The sequence below is a fragment of the Melitaea cinxia genome, chromosome 22 (assembly GCF_905220565.1).
Source record: "Melitaea cinxia chromosome 22, ilMelCinx1.1, whole genome shotgun sequence".
Lineage (NCBI taxonomy): Eukaryota > Metazoa > Arthropoda > Insecta > Lepidoptera > Nymphalidae > Melitaea > Melitaea cinxia.
In genome coordinates, this window is record NC_059415.1 from 12,764,615 (window position 1) to 12,791,381 (window position 26,767).

Below are 26,767 nucleotides of genomic sequence, written 5' to 3' on the forward strand. Positions count from 1 at the left end.
TGTTACAAGTCCAATTTTTTTATACGAGTAGGTCGGTAAACAAGCGTACAGACCACCTAATGTTAAGGGTTTACCGTAGTCTATAGATACCTACAACGCTAAAGTATCAAAAGCGCATTGCTGACCTGACACACACCAGGAGCTCTGACCACCTTACTCACCATAATAACAAGACAGTATTTGTGAGCAGTATTATTATATTATTAGTGATCTTCTGCAAATTCGAGGTACGTCCCAGTCAGGCTGCTCCAGATTTTGAGCAGGATATATCCAGTGCATCCAGTGAATATATCCGCCAACCCGCATTGGAGCAGCGTGGTGGATTAAGCTTTGATCCTTCTCCTACATGGGGAAAGAGGCCTATGCTCAGTAGTGGGATATTACAGGCTCAATAAAAAGTTAACTTAATCAAGTTATTTAAATCTCCAATACATCTGAGTAAAACTAGATCTGCTTAAAATCTCGAACCGTTATCAGTTGGATCTGAAACAGTTTTTGCGAGAGATCGGGAGACAGAGCCGGGCGTCGTCGATCAATATCTCGCGGCTAACAAGCGTCCGGTTTCCATAAGAAGTACGTAATTAAATCTATCAATCACGCGGCCAGCTGCGGGCACGACCACACTTCTTGTGAAAGTATTCTGTATTATATAAAACTAGGTAATTTGGAGATTTCCTGTCGGGTTTAGCGATGTACAATTAAGCTGTGAATAAGTAATTTTTATCTAAATAAATATTTTAAAAATTTCAGTCAAACGCAGGAAGCGAGAATTGTCAAAAGCGATGAAAAGTCTAGACAAATATTTGACAATTATTTGGCTAACCCTTAGTCACAGTGCTGTTTGACTACGGCACCAAAGAATATAGCCAACCCCTCTCTTCCCGTGGGTGTCGTAAGAGGCGACTAAGGGATAACAAGGTTCCACTACCACCTTGGAACTTAAGAAGCCGACCGATGGCGGGATAACCATCTAACCGCTAGCTTTGAAACACATAGGCCGAAGACGGGCAGCAGCGTCTTCGGTGCGACAAAACCAGCCCTGCGGTCACCAACTCGCCTGCCCAGCGTGGCAACACACATGATCTCAAGCCATTTTTGGCGTAAACTTGTGGAGGCCTATGTCCAGTAGTGGACTGCGAAAGGCTGCTGTGATGATAATGATGATGTGATGAATATTATAAATGGAAAAAATGTTTGTTGTAGCTCATTTACAGAGAAAGACCGAACCGAAACCGCAGGGTACAGCTAGCTTATGATAAACAGATTCTTTAGTCTAACTTGTTATAATTTCTGGCGGTATGTAGCTCTTTAACTGTGAGATCCAAAACTATGTCTATAGAAGAATATATATTTCTGATGCAAATGTATATTACTTCATTGTTTCAAAAGTTGTCACGTTACGTGATGTATTAGCCTCTGTCGTAGACTGTGTCACTTTGTAATGGTAAATTAAATATTAGTTTATTGTTAATTTATTCGGAAATTATTAACCATTTAAATATTATTTTTTTGTAAAACAACAGACCTACAATAACACTTCGCCTACACAGCAGTGTTTAGTGTACATATTTAGTTCAAAATCCAAGTCAAGAAATAACAATGTCAAATTCATGCGCTGATGTCAACGTAATAGTAAGTCTACGCGCAATTTAAAAAAGTTTTTGCTCGCGCAAAACGCGCCAGAAGAGTCGCATTCAAGATCGTGAATCGTCATCCCGATCATTCCAAGATCAGCATTAGAAGTTTGCGCGCACATCACTAGAATTCCTTGCGATTTTTATGCTTACGAAAAACCTGCCACGAATAATAGTGAAAGCGCTCTGAAATACATATGTATACGCATTCTTTCAATGACATTATATCTTGCGGTATTTTTCCGTTTGTTTGTTTTTCTGTCGTGCGATATTGAAGCGATTTCGTAATGTCTTCGTAATGCTTATTAAATCGGTACATAGCAACGTAATGCTCGTGTTATAGGTAACAGCCGACTGATATAGCTATGCTAGGCGAGAATCAAACCCACGACCCTCGGAACAGGAAACAGTCACTTGTAACCGCTCCAACGAGCTAGTCAAATCTACTGTAATTTGTATTTTTTTCTCATATGTGATAAAGAATGACGACTTCCTCTATGTCATGAATATTTTAATTATTATTATATTGTATTATAATTAAAAAAACCCTAAAATATGGATGCTCAAAAACCTTTTAATAATACGTCACCGGAGGTAATGACACCGCGTTGTTCTCGTTCTGTTAAATGTGATATCGGCTTAACGAATAAAATAACGAGTGTACTTTTAGACCACACGACTAAAGTAGAACTTACGAAACGCGTGCGTAAGAAGTTTTACTTCAAAAGTCACGCTGTAGTGCGCGCAAGCCCATACTCTAAAAGCTGAGGTGTTTTATGAAAATAGTTTGAGAGTTTACTGGTGGTTTTTGTTTAGTTAGCTGATCCATTTCCACTTAAATATAATTAAAATTTATTTTTTCCAAAAAACACCGATTCAATAACTCCAAAGTTCCTATAAACATACGAAAACTTTACCCTTCATAATCAGTGGCGCAGCGTGCGGTGTGCCGAGAGGGTCTTGGCGCGGGGCGGCAAACGAAAGAAAGGTGGCAAAATCACCACGATTTTTTTCGATTGACAAAAAAAATACTTCCAAATCACCTCAACAAACACAAAAAAAAACACAATAGAAATGAGAACCTCGTCCTTTATTGAAGTCGGTTAAAGAACATAATGAAAATTGTGCACGCAATGAGTGTGTTAAATTGATAAAAAAATGAATTGGTAGGGGCGACAAATTTTCAGTAGGCCGGGCGGCAAAAACCACGCCACGGCACTGTTCGTAATATTAATGTCTGATTTCCCGTCAACTCTGAACCAGTACTCAATGCATCTAGCCGTAAAGCACAATAAAATAACCATTTCAAATGACACAAGTCAACGTCCTTTCGTAAAAAGACTACTTTCAACGGCGGTTCTAAACACATTCCTGTTACAGTAATAGGCTAATAAAAAGCACGTTTATCCACAATTTAAACACTTTTAATACAGCAAGTACTCAATGGGTCATTATTTACTTTTTGTTGAAAACAACAACCGTATAACGAGCCTCCGATGGTAAGTAAAAACCTTGGTGGCCGTTTCATGGAATGTATCGCCTATTACCATACCAAGGGAAGAACGGATATGGTAATGTAATTTATGACTCTATTGGTAATTAAATACTTTTTAAAGCGATGTTCGGTCTATTTTAACTCTGACATGTAATATTGTGCTGTTTTAATTACTTGTAAAGTCAAAAACATAACTATGTTTTTTTTTTTGTATATAAAATTTAAATCAATTCAAATAATTAAAAGTTGACTTGTAGATGTCGCTTTTAGAGATAAGCTCGCCCTTACCAATATTCTGTGTAACAAAAATTTGTAAAATTGTTTGGTGCAATAAAGAATATAATAAAATTGCAGTCGTGTCTGTTCATAAAAAGATATTTTTGAAGTCTTTACGCAGGCTTCACTTGGCGAGTAAGCTGGTGATTGTGTGACGAGAGCGTTACGAAAAGTGTGATCGGGCGTGACGGAGCAAGAATGAGAGGTGCGAGCACACATTTTCTTTCCCTCTTTCTCTCATAGCCAGTTACGTTTCATATATCTAAGATATAATTCAGGCCTATTGTGCAGAAGTTTTACTTGTTACAAATTGTCCCAGTCTGGCTTCTTCAAATTTTAGGCGGGATATTTTTCGCTATGTAATAGATTTTAGTTTTCATAATATTTACATCCATACGTCTTGCCAAGCAATTTAAATATGTATTATAACCTACTAAGTATTTATGTATATTAAAACGTAAAATAACACATTTAACCCGAGTTTCTGTTCATTTTTATTGGACATGTGACATATCGCGCCATCAACGCGTCGCTCACAAATAAATTAAATAAGTAAAATTAATTGATTGCAACATTTATACATGGATTACATGTTTTAATTCTACACTTGACTTTAAATTCACCTTGAACTAAAAATAAGAACTTTTTCTTTAATTGAAAAATGAGATACTTATCTATCATTTATAATTATTTAAATATTGAGGTATTTTATTTAAATTAACTCACAATTTTTTTTTAATAATTAATTATTAATATTAAATATTTTTTTTAAACTCAAGTTCATAGTAAAAAAATGTTTACGTTTATATTAATAATGTAATAATTTGTGAAGTAATTATTATTGCGATATGAATCGTAAAAGTGTATATATTTTTTACGTCTTAATTTAAAATCGATAACGATTGAACGAATTTGCGTAATGTTAAAAATATACTGGTATTAAATGTAATACAAATGAATATATATATTTGAAATAGCAAAAAGGTTATTCGACATCACAGGAGACCGAAGAGCTGACAGCTGCCTCGGACAAAGAATTAGTCTAGCTATTCAAAGGGGGAACGCTGCCAGTATCGTCGGAACTTTGCCCAAAGGGATTCCTTTTAATTATATATTTTAGTTGTTATATTATATTTTTTCTTTAATGTTTTTAGTTTTAGGTTCATTGTTCTAGTATATATTTTTATATATATACACATGCTTACTTTTTTAATATGTAAGTTGTGAAAAGTGTTGTCAGAGCTCCTGGGGTGATCGGGGATAGGGTCGGCAACGCGCTTGCGATGCTTCTAATGTTGCAGGTCTATAAGCTACGGTAATCGCTAACCAACATGTGGACCACACTCGCTTGCCGACCTAATTGTATAAAAATATTTAAGTGTGCTTAAGATATAAAAAAATTATCTATATCAGTCGGCTGTTACTACAAGTATGAAGTTGCCTACTTTAGGAACTGACGTCTGTATGTATATGTTAAAGATATATCTAATTTAATTTATTTCTAGCTCCACGTTTTATTATCTCCACCGATGATAAGAGGGCTGGTGGATTTTTTGCCCAGAGAATCGGCATAGCGATTCAACGGGGAAATGCTGCCAGCATTCTTGGCACAATTCCACGCGGACATGATTTATACAACTATCTGTAAATATTTAGTTGTTAAGTTGTGAATTGTAAATATCTATAATATTGTAAAATTTCTAAATAAAAAATAAATAAAAAATAGAGTGATTATTTATAAGTAACAAGGATCTCTAAGGCAGCTGTTAGAGGTATCAAATATGTTAATCACTTTGCCACCGATGCAGCCACATACGTATGTAAAGTTTTTACATTTTAAACAACTATTTATTTGCAATACTGGTATATGTTGAAATCAGTCTCGATCAGAGATCAATTAGAAGCTATTTAATACTTGTCTATTTAAAATTGTGAATTTTGTTTTGATAAAAATGAAAAAAGAAAAACGAGTGTGCCTTAGACCACACGACTGAAGTAAAACTTCTGCACAATAGGCCTACACTATGTTTTAGATATACGAAATGTGGTTATGAGAGAAAGCTGTGTCGCTATGGCAGTAAAGAATATAGCCACCCCCTCTCTTCCCGTGGGTGTCGTAAGAGGCGTCTAAGGGATAACACAGTTCCACTACCACCTTGAAACTTATCAAGCTGATCGATGGCGGGATAACCATCCAGCAGTAAAGTACGATAGGCTGAAGTGATGATGAGAGAAAGAGAGTAAGAAAATGTGTGCTCGCACCTCTCTCTCTTTCCGTTCGCCTCGCCCGATCACACTTTTCGGAACGCTCTCGTCACGCATTCACCAGCTTACTTCCCAAGTCAAGAACGTAAAGAAGTTGTACTTAAATAATGTGTTTTTATACACAATATTAATGAAAATAATCAACTTGTGCTGTAAAAAATAATCAACTTGTGCTGTGTGGCTACGGTACTAAAGAATATAGCCACCCCCTCTGTTCCCGTGGGTGTCGTAAGAGGCGACTAAGGGTAACACAGTTCCACTATCACCTTGGAACTTAAAAAGCCGACCGGTGGCGGGATAACCATCCAACTGCTGGCTTTGAAATACTCAGGCCGAAGACGGGCAGCAGCGTCTTCGGTGCGACAGGGCTAGCCCTGCGGTCACCAACCCGCCTGCCCATCGTGGTGACTATGGGCAAAACACATGAGCTCACGTTATTTTTGGCGTAAACTTGTGGAGGCCTATGTCCAGCAGTGGACTATATAGGCTGTAATGATGATGATAATGTGTAGATAAAAGGTCAGAGAAAGAAAAAATCAGCCTGTAACATCCCGTTGCTGGAAAAAAACCTTTTTCTCTAAAAAAATCAATCGCTAATGCTTGTCATGTGGGTCACATTTAAATTTCATCGAGATCTGATCACAACTTTTTGAGTAATATTTGATAATGCGTATTTACTTGACTATTTTTACGTCTACCTATGTTGTATTACTTGTCGATGTAATTGAAGTCTGTTTTTTTTTTCGCATGCGTCCAAACACAATTATGATACAAACATATCTTATTTTAATTTGTTTCGTTTAAACCAGTTACTTGTTCAATTTGACGTCGGTCTGTAAGTAATACTAACAGTTTTTTATCCACTTTGCACTAAAGATGGTTATGCTAATTACAATTCGACATTCTTCTACTGAACCATAAAAGGATTTTTACCAAGTACGTTAAGAGATAGTTAATGTTGAATGTAATAACGTTGATACATCTATACAAAGAAATGAAATTGGGAGTGTCTGTTTGTAAAATTAAAAAAAACCGCTTTTTACTAAATGTATATGGATACATACATATACGGTACATATACCGAAATAATATTTTTTACAATTTTTGTCTATCTGTCTGTCTGTTTGTTCAGGCTAATCTCTGAAACGGCTAGACCGATTTGGACGGGACTTTTACTGGCAGACAGCTGATATAGTGAAGGATAACTTAGGCTACTTTTATTTTAAAAATTTATTTATTTTATAACTCTGCGTATTGAACAATAAAGTTTTTGCTATAAATTCCACGCGGACGAAGTCGCGGGCACAGCTATCGCGGGATGTCTATATAAATTAAAATTAATGTCTTAATATTTCGAGTGTTGCTAAAAACTCAAAAAATTGGATCGATTCAGCCACTTTTAACCGACTTCAAATAAGGAGGTGGCTCTCAATTATATGTTATTTCTTATGTTACTGTTTGCTACCTCATAACTATTAAAATACTTTATTTTATATACGTGATTAAAAAAACAAAATCCTTATTGTTTCTACATAAAGAAAAAAATGTAAAGCCTAATTAAAAACAAGTTAGTCTCAAACTCATTACATTCTTTACACGCTTTAAGTCGGATAAAATAAAATCGAAGCTTGTACTTTCTAATCCGACGTGAAGCAGATAAAAACGAGTTATGTATTATGAAGCGCGTGACAAGAACCCCGCGGTCTCCTCTACGACGTATAAGGGGTCATTAATGAACGGATAAAGTAACTGATTTTTTTTTCATTAAACATTATAGAACAACTAGCGTTTCGCCCTGGCTTCGCATGAGATACATTATAATATGATGATTAGATTATTTAAAGAAAACAATCATTGTGTTTGCTCGCGATAAACCGACTTTAATTTTTTTTTTTTAAGTATTTTATTGGTAACAAATAAAGGTACAATTCACACTTTTACAAAAAAAACAAAAAAACAAAATCCTTATTGTTTCTACATAAAGAAAAAAATGTAAAGCCTAATTAAAAACAAGTTAGTCTCAAACTCATTACATTCTTTACACGCTTTAAGTCGGATAAAATAAAATCGAAGCTTGTACTTTCTAATCCGACATGAAGCAGATAAAAACGAGTTATGTATTATGAAGCGCGTGACAAGAACCCCGCGGTCTCCTCTACGACATATAAGGGGTCATTAATGAACGGATAAAGTAACTGATTTTTTTTTCATTAAACATTATAGAACAACTAGCGTTTCGCCCTGGATTCGCATGAGATACATTATAATATGATGATTAGATTATTTAAAGAAAACAATCATTGTGTTTGCTCGCGATAAACCGACTTTAATTTTTTTTTTTAAGTATTTTATTGGTAACAAATAAAGGTACAATTCACACTTTTACAACGCCGTGTTGGCGCAACGGTTACAGCCATGGATTGTATCTGTTGCGCTGGCGGTTGCGGGTTCGATCCCCGCACATGACAAACATTTGTATTGGCCATACAGGTGTTTGCCGTGGTCTGGGTGGTTGTGCAGTCCAAGTGGGTCTCCCCACCGTGCCTCGGAGAGCACGTTAAGCAGTCGGTCCCGGTTGTTATCATGTACACCTAATAGCGATCGTTACTCATAGTAGGGAATATATCCGCCAACCCGCATTGGAGCAGCGTGGTGGATTAAGCTCTGATCCTTCTCCTACGTGGGGAAAGAGGCCTATGCCTAGTAGTGGGATATTACAGGCTGAGGCGTCACACTTTTACAAGTAAGGTGACATAAATAAATGTAATTCACAATTAAAGTGCACCTGTTATCTGAACTAGTAAGATAACTGTATCTCAATTCTACATTGTCACATCATAATACCCATCATTACGCTTAACTTAAGAATTATACTAATTATACTAATTATACTATTATATTATAAACTAGCTGACCCGGCGAACTTCGTATCGCCTAATACAAACTTTATCGTATGGTATTAAAGTTCAAATTGACTTTTAAGTATTATCACAAATCTTTTGTATGGGAGTATAGAAAAGTGTTGTTTTGTAAGAACCATCCTCGTACTTCAAGGAATATTTTAAAAAAAGAATTAGCGAAATCGGTCCAACCGTTCTCGAGTTTTGCGCTTAGCAACACATTCAGCGACTCATTTTTATATTATAGATATATTAATTACAATTAATATATCCGCCAACCCGCATTGGAGCGTGGTGGATTAAGCTCTGATCCTTCTCCTACATGGGGAAAGAGGGCTATGCCCAGCTGTGGGATACTATACTTGGTCGCGAATTCAAGATTGGTTTAAGATAAAGCTTATTCGGTGCAGGATTACATAGTTGATAAAGATGTGTGGACTTAGTGGCGCTGTATTTTATGCAACATGTTACTAATTTTGTACTAAAACACAGTTTATATATTATTTTTCAAAAGAGTAACTGCGGAGTTTCTTGCCGATTCTTCTCTGCAGAATCTACATTCCGAATCGGTGGTAGTTTTACTTCTACAAATTTAATTAATTTTTAAAGTTTTAATTTGTAAAATGACGATTTGAAAGTGCTCTTGGAGCCTATTTGAATAAAGCTGTTTTTGATTTTGATTTTGATTTTGACTATATGTCAGGTTTATAATATGTTACGACGTACGGTCACGTCTTACGAGAATTTGACTTACGTACTTAGTTCAAAGTAGGACTGCATTTAAAGAACCTCCAATCACTTTAATATTTAAAATTAAAAAAAAATAACACAGACAGACAATTACATCAACTATAATATTACAGTAGATTATGGTGAAAGAGGCTGTATATGGTGTAATTATGTGATAAGCGATGGCCAAGTCCACATATGGTGTTCTAGTTGACGTTTAGGTTCTTATTACCATGGTCTATAATTTTTTCGTCTCCTTCGGGACGTTTATAGCGTTTTTAGTACTTAATGACGGTTTTGATAGCGGGTTTGAGTCTAAGTTGATATTATTGATAGTCGTGACTTTTTAACCGACTTCAAAAAAAGGAGGAGGTTACTCAATTCGTCCGTATATTTATATATTTTTTTAATGTATATTCGGGGATAACTCCGTCGTTTATGAAACGATTTTGATAATTCTTGTTTCGTTGGAAAGAAGATATCCCTAGTTTGGTACCATGATAAGGAAACCAGGATCTGGTGATGGGATCCCAGAGAAATCGAGGGAAACTCTCGAAAAGCCGCATAACTTTTTACTGAGTGTACCGATTTCGATGATTTTTAATTTAATCGAAAGCCGATGCTTATCATGTGGTCACATTTAAATTTCATCGAGATCTGATTACAACTTTTGGAGTAATCTTTGATAATGCGTATTTACTCGACAATTTTTTTGTCTACCTACGTTGTATTACTTGTCGAAATAATTGAAGGTGGTTTTTCTTCGTTTGCCTGCAAACACAATTATTATACAACATGGTTGGAAAAAATGCGAAGCCTACAACACCAGAAGCATCGCAAGCTTTTTACCGACCCTACCCTTAATCCTTTCCTGGAGCACTGGTCACCGTATTCACCACAGGAACACAATACTGTTTGAAAGCAGTATTATTAAGCTGTGATTTTCTGTAAGGTCGAGCTACTTCCGAAGTCGGGCTGCTACAGATTTTGAGCAGGACATCGCCTGCTGTGTCGTATGCCTGACTATGCCTGTGTGGCTCAATGTATGATGGCTTTAAAAAACTCGTTTTTATTCGAACTTTAATAATACTATCCTAGCTTTTCATGATGTGGAAACCGTTCTTTATAATTTTTTTTCTGCTTTGATTAAACTTTTATAAATATCATATAAGAGAGTATGGTGGCTACTTGGCTACTAAGCCAAGTAGCTACTAAGCTAGCTAAAAAGTGAACACGTTAATTACCTACTGAAAATGTGTGTTTATTAAACGTCTTAATAAGGATTAAATTCTAACAATCTTCTTTGTAAATAAAATAAATGATATAAATAAATCGCTAAATGTGTTAGTATGTACGAGAATCAAGAAGTATTGAACCGATTTGGTTCTTCTTTGTTTCAACGTTTACTAATACTTAGTAAAACACGCGGAATTTGGAAAATAATATCAATGATGACGACTATTTAAGCTTCAGAGACAATTTGCAAAATAAACTATTTTGTGTCAGCTAGTATGTACAATAGATATGGCAACATTGTACAGGATAAAATTTATGCCACACATAAGTTAGACTTTTAACGGGAGGTAGAATAAGCCATTATGACATGTTTTTCCTTAATTAATAAACTACAAATTTTAGACATAGTTGAATTCGATTTGAAAAAGAATAATAATTACATCATAAAATGTTATCTGTTAGGTACAGTCTCCTGTCAAAATATCGTTATTGGGAACATTCCCCAAACAAATTTAATATGACATAAAAAACTTAAATAATAAATATTTTGGTTTTTCAAAAAATTTATATGTGGCCCTGTGGCGCAACGGATAACGCGTCTGACTACGGATCAGAAGATTCCAGGTTCGAATCCTGGCAGGGTCGAAACTATTTTATACTTTTAAATAAATTTTATAATTTAAAAGGCTGATTTAGCGGTTATTGCTATTATTATTTTTTTTAATGTTTACGCGAATTTCACTCATTGTAGTGGGATGGTTTTTTCGGATTTTATCGCGATCTGTTGGGTTTTTTGGATGCCCAACGTTATCATGGTTGCTGTAAATTATCCGGAACATCGGGCGTCTGAGAGGCCTGGTGGGTCGCGGTGGGGTCTGGAGAAATTCATTATAATTATTTTAATTAGTATTTTTTTATTATTCTTTTTTATTATTAGTCTTTGTGTTTAGCACATAATTTAGTTGGTAATAAATTTTCTTATGTAAATAATATAAAAAGCAAGTGGTGTATATATCTGTTACTGATTGTGCAATTAGCGCAAATAAATTAAATATTATACTCTAGATGTAAGTAACATTGTAACAATTGTTGGTGTACCATATAAATAAATAAATAAATACTAGATCGTTCAATAAGTCCCGAGACTAACCTGGAAATGGCGCATATATTAAAAACTCTTTTGATTTTTAAAAAGTACTGGCTATCAATACAAGAATATGTGTCAAATTTTTAAAAATGGAACAATAAAATTATTGATTTTGAAACATTTAAGTGACGCTACGGTTGTAATTTCGATACAATGGAAAAAAAACGAGTTTCGCGTGTTGATAAAACATTGTTTTTTAATGGGAAAAAATACCGTTGAAGCACAGCAATGGCTTATAAAATGTTATGCAGGATCAGCTCCCTCTAAAGCAACCATTTGTCGGTGGTATGCCGACTTCAAACGCGGTTGCATGGACACCAATGATGGGGAACGCTCAGGTCGTCCAAATGAAGCAGTGACTCAACAAAATATTAACAAAGTCCTCAAAATCGTATTGGAAGATCGGAAGGTAAAAGTGCGAGAGATAGCCGAGATAGTGAAGATTTCAGCTGGTAGTGTTTTCACTATTTTACATAAAAATTTTGCCATGAAAAAGCTTTTTTCTAAGTGGGTGCCGCGTTTGCTTACAACTAATCAAAAGGAACAACGTATCAATGATTCAGAGCGATGTTTGGTGCTGATGAATCATAATAAAAAAGGATTTTTTACGTCGGTATGTAACAATGGATGAAACCTGGATATACCATTTCACTCCGGAATCCAATCGGCAGGCAGCGGAGTGGAGAGCGGCTGGTGAAAGCCGCCCGAAGCGTCCAAAGACTCAGAAATCGGCCGGTAAGGTTATGGCGTCTATATTTTGGGAGGCGCATGGAATACTTTTCATCGACTACCTTGAAAAGGGGCAAAATATAAATAGTGACTATTACATGTGCTTATTGGAGCGATTGAAGTACGAAATTGCGGATAAACGGCCTCACATGAACAAAAAGAAAGTGGTGTTTCACCAGGACAACGCGCCTTGTCACAAGTCCGTGAGAACGATGGCCAAAATTAACGAATTGGGCTTCGAATTGCTTCCTCATCCCCCTTATTCGCCAGACTTGGCCCCCAGCGATTACTGGCTGTTTGCAGACCTCAAAAAAATGCTTCAGGGTAAGAAATTTGACTCAAATAGTGAAGTTATCGCAGCAACGGAGGCTTATTTTGAAGCCAAAGACAAATCGTTCTACACACATGGGATAGAAAAGTTAGAAAAGCGTTGGAGGGACTGTATCGCTCTTGGAGGAGACTATGTTGATGAATAAAAATTAATTTTATAAAAAAGACCTTTTTTTAGTACTTAGTCTCGGGACTTATTGAACCACGTGTTATATTAATTAAATATCATTAAAAAAGTTATTAGTTTACGAAAATATTTTTTTACACATAAATATTTAAAGTGAATTTATTCTCAAAATAACGAAAATAATCTAATAAACGTATCAACTGGTATTTCCAAAAGTTATGACAGGCTAAGGATTAGGTATATTTTGACTTAAATTCCAGTACATATGTAACACACACTCAAAACATATACATTAATTATATGTATACGTTTATTGTAAGAACAGATTATTTATATAAAATATTTCAATTGTCAGTGAGCCTTACATCTATACCGCAACCGGTAATCGAATCGTGATGCCTACTCGACATATCCCGACGTTTTGATTGATGGGCTCAGCAGTATTATTAATAATTTGTATCCCATTACTGTTAAAAGCTATTTTAATTACCTCTTTAAAATTAATAAATTATATTAATGACCACTTTTTTTACGTGGGGAAAATCCATCATGGATACCCTCCGGCGCGGGGGCGCCAGAGGGTTATGTCAGACTCTTAGTGACTAAAAAACCACGACGTGTGAGCAGTCGTCCGCCTGGGTGGGGCGAGATGGGGTCGCGCTAGCATTCGCCACCTCGCCCCGGATATTAGGTTATCTCTTGAGTAAGTTTAGTCTTTCAAGGAATCTAAGGATGCCATAATATTACTAGAAATAAATTTTTGATGACGCGTCGGCTTAGCGGATTCAATGCCAACACATGGCAAACATTTGTATTGGCGATACAAATGTTTGCCGTGGTCTGGGTGTTTTTGCTTGTTGTGTTTCTAGACCATAACACAGGAAAAAATCCTAGGACCATTGAGTGTGAGGGGCTAATTTATTTTGTTTAGTTTGATTTAAAAAATAGTTGATAAAGTAGTTTGTGACTGACCCTAACAATACATGCATTTACTAATATAATAATTTTAACTTGAGATGCAGTTTCAGAAATAAATTAAAACCTGTAAAAAAAATACTTCAAAAAAACTAAGCGACAAGCACAAAAAATTCTAATCACCAAAGCGGTTGGTCTTGTTGTAATATCTTACAGAAAAACGCATCTATAATCTGGAAATCCATCACTGAGACTCTTCACACTTGAATATTCATTAAAAAATATATTATAAATTGGATTAAAAATATAGGACTGATATACAAAATATAACATACATTATAAGATACATAAGCAAGAAATACTTCAGAGGGTTATTAATAATTAGTAAAAATAAGTTTAAGGCATTGGCCACAGATTAATCTTCAATTTTGTTTTTAGTTACAATTATCACTCACTTAGAGCGATCAAAAATTATACAATTAACTTCAAATTCTACTATTATTTTAATTTATAGCTTTTTAGTTTGTTTTAGTTTCTTGCCGGTTCTTCCTAACCACAATCTTAAAATACTAATGTTTACTTTTCTGCCTTCTTAAAAAAAATGTAGGTACATCGTGCCGTGACCATGGCGGCTGAAATATCGTCAAAATTTCTGGAAACTCAAAACGAACAACTGTAAGTCTATTTTAAATAAAAGAGTAAAAAATGTAATACTACAGAATCTTCACAATGTTTTATATATATTAATGATGACATTCGTACGAATAACCCCGACACGTTGCGAACAAGTGTGCCAGCTGACGTTGAAATGAGATCATTTTTTTCGATAACATTTAAATCGATACACACGTACAGGGATTATGTAAATGTGGTCGGTGATTTGATGTTATTCTAATTCTTAATTAGTTTCGCTTTGACGAGCCGGAGCGGAGCGATTACATTGCATCTTAGCTTAATCAACATGTGATTAATATCACAGACAGAATAATCATTCTTAATTTGCCAGAATATAGTACACAAAATGTTAATTTACAGTTGAACCAACATATTCTTTCGATTTTTTTCAGAGTGCAAATATTTATTATATTTATATAAACTATTTTCATCAATGAAATAATTATGTAGGTAATATATAGCTGTGTCCCGCTGTTTCTGTGATTTCTCGGTTCGTTAATAGAAGTGATAAGGTGGTAGTCACCTAATATTCGTATCATCATTACAGCCTATACAGTCCACTGCTGGACATAGGCCTCCACAAGTTTACGCCAAAAATAACGTGAACTCATGTGTTTTGCCCATAGTCACCACGCTGGGCAGGCGGGTTGGTGACCGCAGGGCTGGCTTTGTCGCACCGAAGACGCTGCTGCCCGTCTTCGGCCTGTGTATTTCAAAGCCAGCAGTTGGATAGTTATCCCGCCATCGGTCGGCTTCTTAAGTTCCAAGGTAGTTGTGGAACCTTGTTATCCCTTAGTCGCCTCTTACGACACCCACGGGAAGAGAGGGGGTGGCTAAATTCTTTAGTGCCGTAGCCACACAGCATATTCGTATAATTTACTTCAAAGCCTTACAGTAGTCTAAGGGCCTATATCACCCGATGTGGATAACGCTATGTGACGGATGACAGTATCAGACAGTAAAAAGTTTTTGATTCATTACTTTTTTTAAACATTGAAGACTATTATATTTATAAGAACTGACTATTATATTTATAAGATTTAACTGAGGTAGGGCACAGCAGGAATTTCCTGCTCAAAATATGGAGCAGCCCGACTGGGGTAGTACCTCGACCTTACAGAAGATCACAGCAAAATAATACTGTTTTCAAGCAGTATTGTGTTCCTGTTGGTGAGTAAGGTGACCAGAGCTCCAGAGGGGATTGGGAGTAGGGTCGGCAACGCGCCTGCGATACTTCTGGTGTTGCAGGCGTCTATAAGCTACGGTAATCGCTTACCATCAGGTGAGCCGTACGCTTGTTTGCCGACCTAGTGACATAAAAAAAAAGATATTTCTATTCGCATTTATTAAAGTTACAATTTAAAAACTGAGGAGAAACAGGTCCTACTGGCCTATTCTACCTCCCGCTGTCAGTCTATTTGTATCGTCATCCGTCAGCTAGCGTTATCCATAACTGGTAAAGCAGGCCCTAATTATTATAAAATCACATGTTTGCAGTTGTATGCTTCACTTTAAACATACAAGTTCAAGCATGAATAAGATTTTTAGAAATCTCCTTTTTTGAAGTGGTTAAAAATAATAATGATAGCATAATTGTTTCGTAATGATACCGTCAAATTAGTAGATTACCAAAACTGTCTTGTCAATATAAATGATTGATTACAATGGCAGCCTTGTGCTTGAATAAACGAATTAGCTAACAAGAAAATATAATTAGTACGTTCAAACGAAAAAAGATGAACAAGTCGAGCTGGACTTTCGTGTGTATAATACGGTGACCGACGTTAATGGTTATGGTTTCAGGATTGTAGTTTGTTACAAAAGTATGGAGATAAAGTCTTAGCGATATGTTCAAGCATGTGTTCCAACTGTCTTGAACTTTTACGGTAATAAATCTCCCTTTTAGTAATAAAACAACCTTCTACTTTAACATATTTTTTGCTTTTTCTCTTTTCTTCTTGCATTTTGCTTTTGCCTCTTGCGTTTTTTTTTACTAGGTCGGCAAGCAAGCGTACGGCTCAACTGATGGTAAGCGATTACCGTAGCTTATAGACGCCAGCAACACCAGAAGTATCGCAAACGCGTTATTGTCGACCCTATCCCCCCAGGAGCTCTGATCACCTTACTTATCAACAACAAGACAATGCTGCTTGAAAATAGTGTTATTTAGGTGTGATCTTCTATATTTTGTTAGGTCGAGGTACTTCCTCACTCGGACTCTTGCAAATTTTGAGCATTATATCTGGCTGTGTTCTATCTCAATAAGATTAAATGGTCCGGGAGCCAGTCAAGCGTGTTACCGACCCTGTCCCCAATAAAATTCCCCCCAAGTAATTTCAAAGTTAATCTTAAATGTATAGTGCGTCTTAAATGTTAGCTTAAATTAATTTTTACCTAAGTTTATATTCATAACTAGCGACCCGCCCCGGCTTCGCATGGGTGCAATGCTGATACTAAATATACTACAGAACGTCTTTATTTATAGTGTGAAGCTAGCTTATAGCATGGTTATTAACATAATAACAACATTCAAATATGCGTCGTTAGATTACACGTTGTTACAGAATGCGTTGAAGAAATAAAGGTTCACTGCTCGTTCCCCGTAGGTGATAGCGTGATAATATGTAGCCTATATGTTGACCCGACTTCTTAATAATATTCGTGCCAAATTTGAAGTAAACCAGTGTGGTACTTTTTGAGTTTATCCCGGACATACATACAGACAAACAGACAAACATACAAAAATTCTAAAAACTATATGTTTAGCTTCGGTATCGATTGTAGATCACACCCCAAGTATTCTTTTAAAAAAATATTCAATGTACAGTTTTGACTCTCCTACCATTTTATTATCTTATACTATTAAACGAGCAATTCTTGTATATATATATATAATCTGAATCTCGGAAACGGCTCCAACGATTTTCATGAAATTTAGTATACAGGGGATTACGGGGGAGATAAATAAATCTAGCTAGGATTCATTTTTAGAAAATGTCGTTTTATCCCTGTTTTTAGGCAATGAAAAAATGGCTACAATATCGTTAGAATAAGAAGGTAAATTTCGCATCTGTCAATAAAGTTGTAATAGCTCAGGGGAAATCGGCCGATCGCGCTCGGCCGAAAAGATCATGGTTCGAATCCTCACGTCATCCAGATCGATTATCGTTTTTTTTCTTTTTTTTTTCTAAAAAAAATAAAATCGAAAAATATTATTCATATTTTATCAATATGTAATTCGTATTTAAATATGATTTTCAAAAAACACGATTTACTAAAAATACCGAGCTAAGCTCGGTCACCCAGGTCCTATGTAATAATAGATTAAATGGAAAAGAAATTATAATTGTCAATACAACTACAACTACATACCTACATTTAGTGACACCTTCGAAAACGGAAGCGTCGACTTGATCTGTGATAACGATCTTAAAGATCATTTTGATAAATTACACATAAGTATAATACCACTCAACTTTCTAACTTATACATATATGAATAAGATTTAAATTCATATGAATTATATTCAAATATCAATTTAAAAGTGTATCAATTATGTTTTTAACGCGTAATTGACTTTTATTTACGATAAAAAATGCTTAAGCTTTTTTGTGTTAATTAGAATTATCAGTTACAAAGAAACCGTTATTTTAATTAATATACTATTAGATGAAATGGTGGATACATTTGGCAAGCGTCTATAGGTAACGAGCCGTACGCTTGTTTGCCCACTGAGTTGTAATACTAAAGTAACATATAATTGAACCACAGCTGATAGGATCAGCCAGAGCTTGCAATTCTCCTGTATTACTGGCGTCCGTAGACTACGGTACGGTCCGCTTACTATCAAGCGGGACCGAAATTGTTTAAAAATATATATTTTTAAGACTGAAAAATTATTTCTAATTTAGTGTTATATGGCGCAATGTCTTTTGATTTTTTTTTAATGTATATTTGTTTTTATCATTTCAATTTATGCTTTATTAGTTTATGATAGAATATATATTATATTTTAATTCTTCTTTTTATTTATTTATGTATTTTCTATAAGTATTAGAATGTAGACATTTGTATGTAAGTTTATTATACATCTACACCACCTACCCAATTTTGATAGTAAATTTCCTTTTTATGTCTGGGTTGTCCGGAAGAAATGGCAAATTAGCCATAAATACGCCCATTGTACTTCACTGTCTGTAACTATCTTTATGCTTTGTTTGTAATATACAATACAATACACTTTATTGTACACCAAAAGAGAGATAATACATATAGATTTAAACAAAAAGCGATCTCTTCCAGGCAACCTAGGGGCAGAGGAGATGGTATTGTAATATATTTGTAATGTACAATAAAGTATAAAATAAAATAAATAAAAACGCAAGTACATAAAGGATATTTGTGGTCTTTTTAACCGACTCCAAAAAAGAGGAGGTTATCAATTTCACTGTATTTTTTTTTCATAACTTGGTACTGAGTGTAGCGATTTTGATGATTTTTTTTTTAAATGGAAGCTGGTGCTTTTCATGTGATGCCATTAAAATATAATTAATATCTGACGAATACTGTATGAGTTATGTCTAATAATACATATTTATTTGACTACTTCTTCATCTACCCACGTTGCTTTACTGGGTCGTGGTAAGTCGGTCGGTCGGTAAGAAGTCGGTTTTATTTTTCGTTTTCTTGCAAACGCAATTATTTAAATACATTTCATGTTATTTTAAAACAGAAACTCTCCACACTAATCTAAGCCAAAGCCACGAGCAATAGTTAAGAACCGTTACGTATGTCTCACATGTACCATATCTAAGACGACCTCGACTTACTCGCGATCATTAATTTATTCTATTAATTTAATTATTATTAATAATAACGATTACATGTTGATATTTTATGTGTCATGGCCGCTGTTACGTGTTGTGTCAGACTAAATGGAGCTGATTTTTTAATCTGTGTCACATTACAGTACCTACTAGAATCGCTTTAAATTCGAAAAAAAAAACTGTTTTTATTTCTCATAATTTCGTAGATTATTTATTTTTTAAGCAAACGGATTCGTCTATCGTACAAAAGTAACTTAGATATTCTCTTTTTCATAGTTCTAGGAGTAGAAAAAATTTATATTATAAGTGATCTGTAAATGTCTGAAATAAATAAATGTTATTATTATGTTCTGTGCCGCGGAACTTTCTACAATCAAATACACCAGACCACGTGCTCAAATTATAATTAGACTTACTCGTATCTTTCCGCATTCTAACCCGCATTGGAGCAGCGTTGTCGATTAAGCTCTGATCCTTCTTCTATATGGGGAAAGAGGCATATGTCAGCAGTGACATATTACAAGCGTTATCTTGAATATATACATTCAATTAAAAAAAAAAAGTTATCGAAACCAGTTAGCATCAAAGTCTATCAGGTTCTATTATTTATTTTATACGAAAAAAAATATTGTTAGACTAATCCTCTCCTCTGTAATAGTCGATTGACTTTCCTTCACACAATGTTATAACAATCCAACCGACCCTCGCCTCTAAATTCCACCCACCTTAAATTACAACACCTATCACATTTGCTAACTTTCATACTCAGAGCTTGCTTGTATATGTATAATTCAGTACATATTAAACTACGTTTTTCGGGTTTATTCGTCTGATTTCTGACCCGTTTAAAATCCAAGTATAATACAATCCTATGTACTAATTAGAATATCCAGCTAAACATATCAAGTTTCATTGCAAAAAGGTGACAAGCATCTCCCATATCGTCATCCTTATTAACTATTTATAACAAACTTTTTAAATAAAAACAACAACAGCATTACTATAGTGAATTGAACTTGCCATATGTTCGTGGGAGAAGTCGTTCTCCATGACTATGGCGTCTGTCACCGGAACAACGGAAATCTCTAAATCTTAATATCGTTAAGTGACATTTAATAAAACCATGTTCTAATGCCACTGCTGCCCAAAAGCTTTTTCCATATAAAAGAAAAATTTAGGTTTTACACGTCTCACTGATCCACAGCGCTTCAGCCTGTAATATCCTACTACCAGGTATAGGCCTCTTTCCTCGTGTAGGAAAAGGATCAGAGCTTAATCCACCACGCTGCTTTAATGCGGGTTGGCGCATATATTCCCTACTATGAGTAACGATTGCTATCAGGTGTGCATGATAACAACCGGGACCGACGGCTTAACGTGCTCTCCGAGGCACGACGGGGAGACCCACAAGGACTGCACAAACACCCAGACCACGGCAAACACCTGTATGGCTAATACAAATGTTTGTCATGTGCGGGGATCGAACCTGCAACCGCCATCGCAACAGGTACAATCCATGGCTGTAACCACTGCGCCAACGTGGTCGTCACATCCACATCCACAGCAAGTTTACCGATATTAGTGAGCAGACAGTAAAATTTTTGGTCTTTATTTATACAATTACATTCCATAATTTAATGGATAACAATCCATGTTCCCATATCTAGTCGTAGACTAGAACGTTCGCGCTCGTTAGACATTGTTCGACGTTCAAAACAAATTCATTTCAAATCGTTCATACATTGAAAGACAGGTGACAAGTGATAGAACACTTTGATTGGCTGATACAAATACGCAATTGACCAATCACATTAAATCTCATTTGACCCAGATATCATACCTACGTGATCTTTTAAGGTAGCACTTATTACGCTAGGGTCACACAAGCCGAATGAGTTAGGAAGTGAAGGTCAGCCTTAATAATTTCATGTTAGTATTAAATGATATTCAATAGAGGCATCTAGAATAACGTAGAAGGGTGTACAATATATTTACTAATATAAAAGGCACATGAATTCATGCATCCGACATGTTGAGAGACCAAATAACTTCCAAAAATTCGCGTTATTCTTATATGCTCTCCGCGGCCCCTACATAGAAAATAATTAAAATTATATAACTTTTACACTCGATAAGTTCACATGTCCGCAATGGTAAAATTATAATAACAGTTCTTATCCGAGTCCATGAATACTTTTTCAAAGTTCTTTAGTTCAAAGTTATTTATTCGAATTTTATTTCAATATTTTCTTACATTATAAAGATGTAGACTGTGGTCCACTTGAACGCTCTAACTTTCGGAACTTCGAATTGAGAAATTATTTTAGTTTGAGGCTATATAACATCATGCTAGAACAAAGAGAAGTGGAGTTTCAATCAATAATGTTACAAAAACGAACAAATTCCGTTTGATAGCGTAATACATAGAGTGATAAAAAAATTCTACGGATACAGAGTCACGGGCAACATCTAGTACATTTATACGCATATTTGAAACAGTAAAGTTTATCTTTGTAGTATTCACTCGTATATATCTTTCCCATAAACGGAATCCTCTAAAAACTATAGAACACATACCATAAAAAAAATCCCATTCAACCTTCTCTCCGACCATGTCTCCTTAACCATAAACGTTTTGATCGTAACTCGTAAACACCACACGTACATCATCCGTGGATCACTGATCTATAGATCTTTGAGAGATAGATCATTAGAGTGTAATCGATATAGGCGCACGTTCATACATTATTAATTTTATTATGGGCCCGTTATACCGTTAATATTATTTGACAGATGGCGGTATCCAACGGATAAAATTTTACGACATTTTATTCTTTTTCCCCATTGATTTCCACTATATTTATGGCATATTTCGATTCGCAAATATGAATCTAAAAGTTGTGGTTTATTAATTCAAACGAAACATGTCATAATGGTCTATTCTACCTCCTGCTGTTAAAGTCTATTCGTAACTTATTTGCAGGATAAATTTATCCGCAACCGTTGAAACCGGCCCATGTTAGAGTGAAAGGGAAGGTGTGTTGGAAAGAGACAAAAATTGTATCTCAGTGAATGTTCTGTCAATCACTCGACTGATACACTTTAAATTATGTTATTAGACAAATAGCTTAAAAGGAGGTTGTATATGTATAGGACGACTTATTAAAATAAAAAATTAAAAAAAGTGATTTGAAATTTAGATGACACATACTGTCAAAATATTTTTTGTTCGTGCCGATATTGTAATTGCTGAAGAGAGTACAGCAAATTTAAAAAAAAAAACAGATTTTTGTGATAAGCGTATATAAGTCATTTGATAATAACATTTACTCGTACAGTTGTTATTTCATTTCAAGTATTTTAATTTCTTTTATTCCTAAAAAAATTATATTCATTAGTTAAATACTAGAAAATGATAGACCAGTCAAAACATAATTAATTATCTTATTAAGATTAGAATTGAACATAAATATTAAAATTTTGTGAAAGAAAAGTTAACAAAGTATGCTTGGGACGAGACATGGCATAAATTGATCCCACAAACCTTGAGCGTTGGCGATCACCGTAGCTAATAGACGTCTGCAACACCAGAAGCATCGCAAGCGCGTTGTTACCCTCTCAGGAGCTTAATACCTTACCTACTACACTACTTCAGCAGTCAAAACTGGGATCTTTTGTAAGATTAAGGAACAATTCCAGTCGAGATGTTGCAGATTTGGAACAAAACATTTCTTGAACGCTACCTTAATTAGCTAATCATCATATCTATCGGTTCATCCTGTAATATCCCACTGCTGGGCATCGGCTTCTTTCGTCATGTAGAAGGAGGATTTGTTTGAGCTTAATATACCACGCCGCTCCTCTGTGGGTTGGCGGAAATCATTATATATCACTAAGAAACGGTACGAAGGTATTCAAGTAAATATAAAACTGAAAAGTTATTCATACACTGATTGGAGAAAAGTCAGACTGCTCCAGATTTTGGTAAAGTATTTATAGGTTAAGGATACACATACCGTGTGAAACCATACCACTAATACGTGTGCGACACGACACGTGTCTGACGTGACACATCTCAGAAATCGTCACGACTCATGCATTAGCGTTAGATCGACTCCACCAAGGTCCCGATATAGTGCCGTTTTAGCATTTAATCTCTAAATCTATACTATTAATAAAATTGACAAGGTTTGTACGTCCATACGTCATTTGATAAAAATTTTCTTAGATTGAATTATGATAGAGGTTACTGAATGAAATGAAATGAAAATATTTATTTCGCCTTAAGGTGATTACACACACTTAAACAACAAAAATAAAAAAAGGTAAAGTAAAAATTATCAATGATTACACAAAATCATACATCTGTCCATTACAAACTTAGGTAATGTACCCAATGTTATTCAACAATCTTGACTTAGTACTGTAAGCTGTAACTGTTACTTTAAGAGGTCGTCCATAAAATACGTTAGCAACTAAGGGGAAGGGGTCTTTGCTTAGCGCGATGAGAAATGACAAAGAAAGATTTTTGAAGTAAATGATTGAGCGAGGCGAACAGAAGTTGATAAGGTAATGAAGATAGAAAGAGAGAAAGAGTTACGTTTCGTATATTACTGTAGGGGCAAATAAGGAAGATTTACTTAAGTCGTATGGCCTAAAGCACACTCGTTTCTTAAAAAAAAAAAAAAAACAAATAAAATTATTAATCTGTTTACGATTTTTAATCATGAAATTAAAAAAGTAAATTGTGAGCCCGAAACGCTTAACTAAAAACATTATTTGCTTAAATTTAATAATGGATAATTAAAAACGAAAACTTCAAAAATATTTACCGGTAAATATTTTAATTGACGCACTTTTCATACCAAACTTTATTAACGAAAAATTATCTTCATGTGGGTACCGTACATTAAAGATTTACTTGATGTGGCAGAAGAATGAACGGTATTGTTCATTTACTTGTAATTTGTCATCGTAAAATGTAATTACCCATTAATTTGAATGAATGAATGAAATGTAATTATGTTAAAACTGATTTTAAGAACCGAGTAGCACAGTGGTCATATCACAGACTTGCGTCAGCGGTCACGAATTCAAACCGCGCTCAGATCACAAGACAGGTAAATAATTAAAATCACTATAAAAATTACTGTATTCAAATAGGCTTAAAAGCACTTTCAACCGTCTTTAAAAAAGGAGGAGGCTCTCAATTCGATTGTATGTGTGTTACCTCAGAGCTTTTTATTGGCTGGACCGATTTCGATGGTTTTTTTTTATTTGAAAAGTTGGTGCGTGTCATGTGGTCCCATTTAAATTTAATTGAGACCTGAAAAGTATTTATTGAATAATCTTTTATAAGTAAATCTTGCTAATTCAAGAATTAGCAAGTTGAAGTGGCAGTGGGCTGGTCATCTGTGTCGCAGGACCGATGGCCGTTGGAGTAGACGGGTCCTAGAGTGGAGACCGCAACTTGGCAAACGCAGTGTGGGACGTCCTCCGGCCCGTTGGACCGACGATCTACGTAAGATTGCCGGTGTAGGCTGGATGAGGATTGCGGAAGACCGGGATGTGTGGCGCGAACTTGGGGAGGCCTATGTCCAGCAGTGGACTGCGATAGGCTGAAGTGAAGTAAATCTTTACTTGAATATTTTTTCGTTTACTATCGTTGTATATATGTTGATGTAATTGAAATCTGTTTTTCTTTTTCATTTGAGAGCAAACACAATTATGAATTCTAATTTTAAAAATTCAAATTATATTAGTTTAATTATTTATTAAAGTTATGAGTGAAGCTACCACCGATTCTGAATGTAGATTCTGCAGAGAAGAATTGGCAAGAAACTCCGTAGTTACTCTTTTATAATAAAAAATGTGTGTTATAATAAAATTAGTAAAATCCTAACTAACATACAGTGCCACAAAATCAACATATATTTATCGTTATTATACTCGAGTCCCGAATAATAACCTTCGGATATTAAATTATTTTATAATATGCTAATTCAAAATTTATATATTTTATAAAAAAAATTAGTATTACTATATTTAGCAATACTAAAATACTAGAACTAGAATCCGTGTTTACCACAGATTAATTAATACATTTGTAAGATTTATGAGTAATATTAATCCTAAGATGTATTTCAAGATAAAGGCTTATATTTATTGGATAATTATATAAAGGACTTTAATACGGTCTCATTATAATATTATGTTTGTATTAAAAGTAAATGTTTGAAGCAATACCATTTCTGAGGCCATGAAAGCCGCGGCTTACAATATCCTGTTTCTTAGTAAAAATATCAATTCGAAAGTTTGGACGGATGTTTGTAAGTCTATCGCGTATTTTTATTGAGGTAGGGGTCAGCAGGACGAGGTAGGTAGGTTTAGGCTAGTCAGGTAGGGTCGCGGGTAGGGTCGGCAACGCGCTGGCTATGCTGGTTTTGCTGATTTCCATAAGCTCAGTATCAGCTTACTACTTAAGGCTTTGGCTAAAATTGTAGGGTACAGTAAAATAAAAAAAAGCAAAACCCATTTTCAAGCGTTTAACAGTTCGCAAGACCAACTTTACCCCCCACATTTAGCGACAACGTAGCATTCATTTGATTCATTTGACGACGCTTTAGCGCAACGGTCACATCACTAGCTTGTGGCAGTTGCGCTGGCCATACCTACATTAATTTGTGCTAGCCATACAGATGTTTGCCGTGGTTTGGGCGTTTATGGCGTGGTTATCTGTAAATCCTAGTGGGGCCGTTGAGTGTAGGGCGTTATTTATTTATATATATTCTCATGGTAGATTAATTTTTAAAATTTAGTCGTTATTGAATTTTATCTATTACAAACAATCAAAACTCCCTTCTTTATAATATTAGTATAGGTAAATTTACAGTTTCAATGGCCACACAAAATCATTTAAGCTTTCAAACCTCAAGGTTACGATTTTCGATGACGATTTAATAAACTGTAATGGAATTATATTGTAAGAAATTTTATTCAGAAAAGTTATAAAATATTTTATTAAAATTATAGTTTTTAAGAAGAAAAAAATTATAAAAGTAAGTCAAAATATAAATACGCGCGTAACAACCGAAATTCTGCACTGAATCCGTTTATTCTATTTTGTGTTGTATAAAGAAAAAAAATCACCTTTAGAATATAAATAGGCATACCTTAAAAGTCAAAAAAAAAAATCACAATACACACAAACAAATCAAAAAATATCAAAATTAAAAACATACCTCATCTTGAAAGGCGCGATGCAGGGACTCCTTGTTGTACCTCTCATCCCCTTGTTTCAAGATAGCGGAACACTGCTTCAAGAGAGACAATCTCATTCTTTCTTTTATACTCTCCTCCTCCATAAATGACATTCTGTGACCATGTCTAGGAACTCCTAATAGATCCATCCCATTTGTTTCCTTCGTATTTGTCTCCATATTATTAAGAGAATTTGAATTATTCGTTTCGTCAGCCATTTTAA

General features: G+C 34.9%; 1 protein-coding gene and 1 non-coding gene across 2 annotated transcripts in view; one reads left to right on the top strand and one right to left on the bottom strand.

The window, feature by feature from the left end:
* LOC123664638 overlaps positions 1-26,735 on the bottom strand; it is an 88,525-nt gene extending 61,790 nt beyond the window's left edge. The window contains exon 1 of the mRNA XM_045599156.1: positions 26,526-26,735. Within this exon, the coding sequence (XP_045455112.1) occupies positions 26,526-26,723 (198 nt within the window). The 5' untranslated portion in view covers positions 26,724-26,735. The remainder of the gene's footprint in view (positions 1-26,525) is intronic.
* On the top strand, positions 11,108-11,180 carry Trnar-acg. The gene has a single exon. It is a non-coding gene; the product is annotated as a tRNA-Arg (tRNA).
* Positions 26,736-26,767: the final 32 nt, after the last annotated feature.